The 7,052-nt window shown below is 42.5% G+C and overlaps 1 protein-coding gene across 2 annotated transcripts in view; it reads left to right on the forward strand.

Annotated features, from left to right (window-relative positions):
* The first annotated feature begins 1,977 nt into the window (after positions 1 to 1,977).
* The window catches only part of RCL1 (RNA terminal phosphate cyclase like 1), a 33,963-nt gene continuing 28,888 nt past the window's right edge, over positions 1,978 to 7,052 (forward strand). For both annotated transcript variants that reach the window (XR_003400226.1, XM_026866831.1), the window contains exons 1-2: positions 1,978 to 2,043; positions 2,819 to 2,994. Coding sequence is in view for 1 of the 2 variants with exons in the window: in XM_026866831.1 (XP_026722632.1) it covers positions 2,935 to 2,994 (60 nt within the window). In the remaining variant the exon portion in view is untranslated. The remainder of the gene's footprint in view (positions 2,044 to 2,818; positions 2,995 to 7,052) is intronic.

The following is a 7,052-nucleotide window of genomic DNA, read 5'->3' on the forward strand; positions in this document are numbered from 1 at the left end:
CGTGGGGGGAACAGGAAGCGCCGGGGGAGCGGAGGGATCCGCCAAGCGCCCAGCCAGGCCGCCTGGTAGGTTGGTCGTGCGTGAGGGTTGCTGGCATCCCCGGCGCTGGTCGTGTCTCGGTAAAAGCGGGCTTTCCAGCCAAAGCCTGCAGAACTTGCTGGCTCGCCGGCCGTCGCTTTCTGCTGAATGCCTGGCAGCGTGTTCCCTGTCTCCTTGTGGGAGCCCAAGTTCCCACAGTTTTCATGGGTTAGCTTTTATGCCCTGATTTTTATCTGGTGGTTTGGTTTGTTGTTGTTTTTTTTTTTTCCCTGTAGCTTTAAAGGTAGACATGAAATGCGTTTACTTCTCATCTCTGAAAGCTTCCGACCCTGCCGAGTCTTTTGAGGGAACCTTGCTTAAGGAGCACCCTCTTCCTTCCTGCGCAGGACCTTTGGCACCCCAAAGCAAATTTCCTCATTTAACTGAAGTAGGAATACAATAGGAGATTGAGGAAGAAACGTTGTTGTGGTGTTCTGTTATTTTTTGGGCCAGGTGTGAACAGGGATGGATCCGGCATAGATGCTACTCTGCCTCCTGAGGAGGCTTCAGTTTATAGCTTGAAATTCACCGCCCAGACTGTCAGAACATTCTTGTGTACTTGACTTAACATTTACCATGGCCCAAACCATTAATACTGTGGCATGTTTAGTGATGATGAAGCTTGTGGGCTTTGACATGTTTTCTTAAAAGGTGTTGGAATTGCCTTTTCCAAGCATGAGTTAAAATGTAAACTGTGACCGCAGTGGAAAAATAGTAACAACAAACCCTGATTTGTGCGGGTGATTCAACATGCAGTTCTCTCTGCTTTTCATGACTGGAACACTTGCAATGGAAACTTCCACAGGTTTGTTTTTCAAGAAGGAAATGTGTGTTTTGCAGAGGTGCACTCTTGCACTGGAAGTGCTGTAATACAAACTTTAAGTTTAGAAATTATCATAACAGAAAGCAGAACCAGCATTGTGGGACTGGGGCATCAACCATGTTATGGAAATATTACCGAACTGTAATTTCTGCAGGTAGCTCTTTGGTTTAAATGTTTACTGCAGCCTAGAAGCTCATATAGGAGGAAAAACCTGATTTACAGTTTAAGAAGTAAGACAGGGTTATTGCTAAGGATGTTCTGTAACCTATCAACGGTTATGCAGTTGTTGGTGGTCCTTAAAACTACCTGGGTTTTGGAGTCTTGTGTATGTTCACGTATTTTCCTTGATACTGAGTCTGTACCAGCTTGGGATACCTTTTTTTTTGTTGAATATGTTTGTCCTTTCCTGTGTCTTTGGGTGAGAGTCCACACAAAAAGAGAAACTGAGGAATTAGTTCCACATAACTGCTATAGTGTACACAGTAAGCAAGAAAAGAGGCAGTGGGGAGACTTGTTTCTCTAGCCTTTATTATGTCAGTGATGGTTTTGGAAATAGAAAATCTGAAAGTCTGCAGATACCTGATTGTGCTTGTGGAAGATGTGCAGCAGCAGCACTTCACATCTGAGTGCCACCTTCTTCTAAGGCTTGAACAGAGACTAATGGGAAGCTTGTCATGCTTAAATACACAGGTTCCTGTTTGCTAGGATTTGTATGTTTTGCTTCATCCTGAGCAAAATGAAAATTCTCAGAGGTTTGATTATGGAGTCAAGTGATCCCTCAGGCCACTGGTTAGAAGTGTCAACTTGGTCACTCACTGTGAGCTGGGGAGAGGAGTGTGACTGGTCCAACTGTCACATCTCTGTTGTGGAGCATGGAGGCTCAAATTAAGATCTCTATTTTTGTAGAATTGCCTTTTCACATGGAGTAGAATTATACCACAACAAGTTGAAGAGTGAAGGCAGCTTTTCTGTTGTGAAAGGCAGGAAAGGGAACAAGTATGGCATTGAAGTTTCTTAGTTTTCCAGGAATAAACTTGAGGAACTTTAAAATTCTTTGTTCTACTCCTTAGATTTTGAAGCAAGTTTTATTCGCCTGATTGACAAAGTGACCAACGGCTCTCGGATTGAAATAAACCAAACAGGTGAGATCTGTTTTCTTTTATTCCTCTGTTCTGATCTTCTGGGTTCTATCAGCTGATACGCTGCAGTGAAGCGGAAGTTTTGTCTTGACAGAGGTAGGTAGGTGTCCCAACTATCATTGACTGAGAAGATCAGAAATAACCACCCTGAGAAGTTTTGTAGTAACTGATCGCATGCAAGTTGATCAGCACTCCACCAAAGACTTAAGGAAACAATAGTGCTCAAGTTTTAAAATTAGTATTTTATTCAGTATGCAGGGTTCTGTAGTAGGGGCAGGTCCCTCTGAACCAGAACGGATTTTTGTAGAAGGCAAGGTTTGCTTGCCTCATTGTGTCAGAAAAGGGGTTGGTTTGAGCAAGAAGCATTCCACATAAAAATCTCATGGTTCTTGTCCTCTTTTTTTTTTTAATAATTTTGAGGATTACAGTTGGTCAGTAAAGCAGATGAACTACCACCCGATATGCTGAGACAGTCGTGACCTAATGGTCTGGTAAAGAGTTAGCTGCTGTGGAGGACAATAATTGCTTGTATCAGCATTTCAGGGATTGGTAAGAGATCCTTGATTTTTGGGGAGAAGGGGAAAGGAGCAGGAAAATGATGTGTAAGACAAACACTCATGTGCATTGGCCCATTTATTGGCTGCAGACGTAGAAATAGCATGATGGAAGTGCAAATTCCCCTGTCTCCAGTTTGCCTTTATATATCATTGCAAATGTCTTTAAGCTGTAGTAATGGCCAGTGGTCTCATTTGGTTTGCTCCCCTGACATCTTCCGTAGGTACTACCTTGTATTATCAGCCTGGTCTTCTGTACGGTGGCTCATTGGAACATGACTGCAGCCCCAGTCGGAGTATTGGCTACTATTTGGAAAGTCTGCTCTGCTTGGCACCTTTCATGAAACATCCGTTGAAGATTGTCCTGAGGGGAGTAACAAATGATCAAGTAGATCCTTCAGTAAGTAGTAAAATTTAAGTACCAGAAGAAGATTATTTTTTTTTCCTAAAAAAATAAAGATTAGGAAGAAGTATCTAAACCATGTTTCATTTTTATCATCCCTCACATCCGGAAGTATCCAGTGTTACTGCATCTGCCAGCAAATCCTCTGAATCAAGCAAACATTTGCTAAACTGTTCCCTTTCTGCATCACTCTTCAAATTGTAGTTTGTAATCCACCTTTTGGCTTTCAGTTCTGTACTGCTTCTGTCTTCTCCCCTGGAAACTCCTGTTAAAAGTGATGTGAGGCCCTGCCACTGGTTTGCTTCTCCTCTTCTCTTAGAAATTAGATTGGTTGTTTCTCCTACCCCACACATCTATTTATTGTAAAAAGAGGAAATTGTCTTTAAAATTTGAGTGTGATAAGGAAGGAATCTTTCTCTTCTCTTGGATGCTGGATACAGTTACACTGCTGTAAAGTCACCTTGCTGTTAGAAACAGAAGTCACATGGCAATGATGAAATTACAGTAGCAAAAATATGTAATAACTGACTCTGGAAATTATCCTTTATCAGGCATCAGCCACATGGTCCAGTAGAGATTAAATAACTTTAGTTGGGTATGAGAATTTGAGCCAGTTAGTTTGTGCTTGAAGGGGGCTTGGCACTGGCCAAAGCTCAGATGCAGATGAGTGCTGTTCTGCAACAGCTGAATCATAGTACCAGATTCATAAGTGTAAATAAAATGCAGATGTGCATGCTAAGTAGAGCTATAGAAGCACAACTGTGAGTCATCTTATATGTAGTAACTTTTTAAGTGGCGATAACTGAATACCAGTTCCGAAAACTGGTTTAAAGCTGGCTATGTCTGTTTAACTTACCTGAGGAAACATTAAACCTGGTGCACACCAATAAACTACTTTTAAGGAGTTTTACAATATGTTTTGCATAACACATGGCTCTGCAGTTTGCTGAGACTAAAAGCACAAGTTTAAATGCTACCCTAAATGATTTCTGTGCTTAAGTAAATGGAAACTTGGTTTTAAATTGATTTGAGCTTTTATTTTTCAGTAGGTGGAAGGTCTTCAGAAGCAGAGTGAGCATTTATTACCTATACTTGCCCAAAAAGGGATGCTTAAATTTATCTATCCATCTGTACAGTTTTTGTCTTCCCAAGAAGAGGGGGAAAGGCAATATATTGTGGTTGGTTTAAAATAGGCAAGGAGTTTTCCCTGCTGCTTTTCATGTAAGAACCTTTCCTTTTCAACTTAGTAGATAAAATAGTCAAGGCACCTGCTCATCTGCTTTGGAGAATTTTCATTGTTTTTATTTGTAAAAGGGATCATGTTTTGTAGGCATGTCTTTACTTCGGAGCTAGATGAATTCTGTGAGATGTATCCTTTCATGAGTGTATTCAGCATCTGTCATCTGCAGATAAGTGTACAAATTCACATACATGCGTGACAATGTTTATGTACACATACACATGTGATCCTATAGCACCCGCTTTGTGCTTGAAAAGAGAAGGTGGTCCTGACCATCCTCCCTCCATAGCTCTTGCTTTCAGCCACACAGTCCTGCATATGCCAGTACCCTGGACACTTTTCAGAGTCTTCCCTCAGCCAGCTCGGCTGACTGGCAAAACGGCAGAGAGCTGTACCACTGTATTTTCCCATGGATGCCTCCATGAGGTGAGTAGCAGGAATGCGCGTGCAGCCAGAGAAGTGGGACCTTTCCCTCACAGTAGTGGCAAACAAGTAGGCTGACCCACAGGGCTTTCTGAAATCTGCTCTCACCACTGAGCTCTTACACATCCTCAGAATGTCCACTGGATTGCTGTGCTGTGTTTGAGGTTGCCAGAGACCCCCTTGTCAGGAGGACAGAAATAAACATGACAGATTTCCTGCTGTAGAGAGAATGGAAGTGGGCAAGATGAGAGGAAGGGTGTTTCTGAAGGGGGGCTTGGGTAAGGAAAGACTTCTGCCAAGTTCAGTGAGGCACAGGTCAGGCTGAGTTCCTGGAGTGCAAATAGAGTGTGTTTATGTTAGAATTTGTTTGTTTACATTAATAGCTCTTCAGTGGGGTGCAATGGAAAGCTCTTTGACATCTGACACCATTCTGAAAGACTGCTGTGCCCCATGGTGATAATAGTGTGTGAGTGGTATATTCTAAATGAGCAAGAGAGATAATACTTTGCTCATGCTTGTCAGAAAGAGATGTGGCTTTGGAATACCAGCCTGAACTGGTCACTGACAGCCTACATTTGCATGATGTTTTTCTGCACAACCACTGATGAGACTTGACCATAAGTAACTTGTGGGACCAGCTATGTGGGATTGGCGTGTAGAGCTGAGGTAGTTTCAAGTTTCTCTGTACAGAGTAGGTATGTGAGGGGTGTCTTCAAAAGGTGCTTTTTTGAAGAGAATGGAGGTGGCATGCAAATGATAGCTCTTATTTTCCCTTTGTTCTTATGTGTGTCCTGGTTTCAGCCAGGATAGAGTTAGGAAGAACAAGTACAAAGCAGGGTTCTTGGGAGAAATGCTGCTCTGGTTTCCAGTAATCAAGTGCCCAAATGGAACAGAAAGGTCAGCTTTGCTCCTGATCTAATGAGAAGAATTTCTAACTTGTATTCACAAGAAGTGAGTGATCAAGATGAGGCTGAAACCCCCGCACACCACTAACCCATTTGTCGTTACCGGGTATTATGACCAACATTAGAGGGGCCCTGCCTCCAGCCAGGCGGAGGACAGGCACAACCGGGTTTACTGGACTGCGTGGATTCGATGGCCTGGCACAGCTGACCCCCAGCAGTATAAGGCTCTAGTGGACACTGGTGCTCAATGCTCCCTAATGACATCAAATTTTAAAGGGCCAGAACCCGTTTGTATTTCAGGAGTGACAGAGGGTCTCAACAGCTGACTGTATTGGAGGCTGAGGAGAGCCTAAGTGGGAAAGAGTAGGAAAAACACCCCACTGTGACTGGCCCAGACGCTCCATGTATTCTCTTTGAGCCACATGCTGAGCAGATCCAGGTCTGAGTAGGATTTTCCTTGCCACTGCCCCTCCTAATCACTGGCCTAAACCAACCACTGTGCCTTCTCCCCTCTGCTGAAACTTCAGTAGCATTGGCTAAAGTGATAATCATTTAGCAGCGCAACAGCACATGGAGTTACCCAAAATAAGCATCCTGGGAGAGACAGGACCAGAACAGCACGACCAAAGAGGAACTGAAGTCTTGTGAACAAAACAGGCATGCAGTAGACAGCAGTTTAGGAGGCAGAAAAAAAACACCCTCCTTCCCATGCCTTCAGACAGAATCCACAGTTTCTGAGTTTCATTCTCTCTGCTTTGCAGAGAGTGCAAGCCACTGATGAAGTAGTAGCACCTATAAAGCTGTGAAGGACCTGCTAGATCTATCTGAGTAGCTACAGGTGTATGCTGCAGTTCTCATTCTTCAAATCCTGCTGGCCAACATACTTCTTTTCTTAAGGAAAGTCATTTGGTGTTGTTTTTAATGGTAATATCAACATTTCAATGTCTTCATTAAAAAAAACCTGTGAGTCAATGATTAATTTTTTGTATTTATATATCTTATGTTTTTTACAGCCAGGCTACCTTAATCTGTCCCCTCAGTAGTATTTGTTAATCACACAAATTTGTCTTTTAGAGCAAAAATCTTTAACAACATGCACGTGCACACACATAGACACATGTGAATAGCACTGGCAGATCTAGTTCACATTAACATTACACATTATTTCTCCCTCTTTTTTATGAAACAAAATATACCAGTAGAAAAAGAAAAGCTTCACTGTGTAGGTTAGGAACTACCTTTCTCTCCTCTATGTCCGCTTCCGAAATTCTTTGGACTGAAGTCTGTATCTCTGGAAAAAAACATGTTATGCCAGCACTATGAAGCCAGAAAAATTTTGATTCTCATTTGTGTGTTTTCAAGAATTTCAAGTCGTCTTAGTTTTTGTCCTCAGGCAAATTCCAGGCAGGATACTTATCACATAATAAGAGATTGCCTCTGTTCCAAACTTGGGAGGCTAAATAGAGAAGGTAATTGGTGGTATTTGA

The sequence above is a fragment of the Athene cunicularia genome (assembly GCF_003259725.1).
Source record: "Athene cunicularia isolate RWA chromosome Z unlocalized genomic scaffold, athCun1 chrZ_part4, whole genome shotgun sequence".
NCBI classification, from domain to species: domain Eukaryota; kingdom Metazoa; phylum Chordata; class Aves; order Strigiformes; family Strigidae; genus Athene; species Athene cunicularia.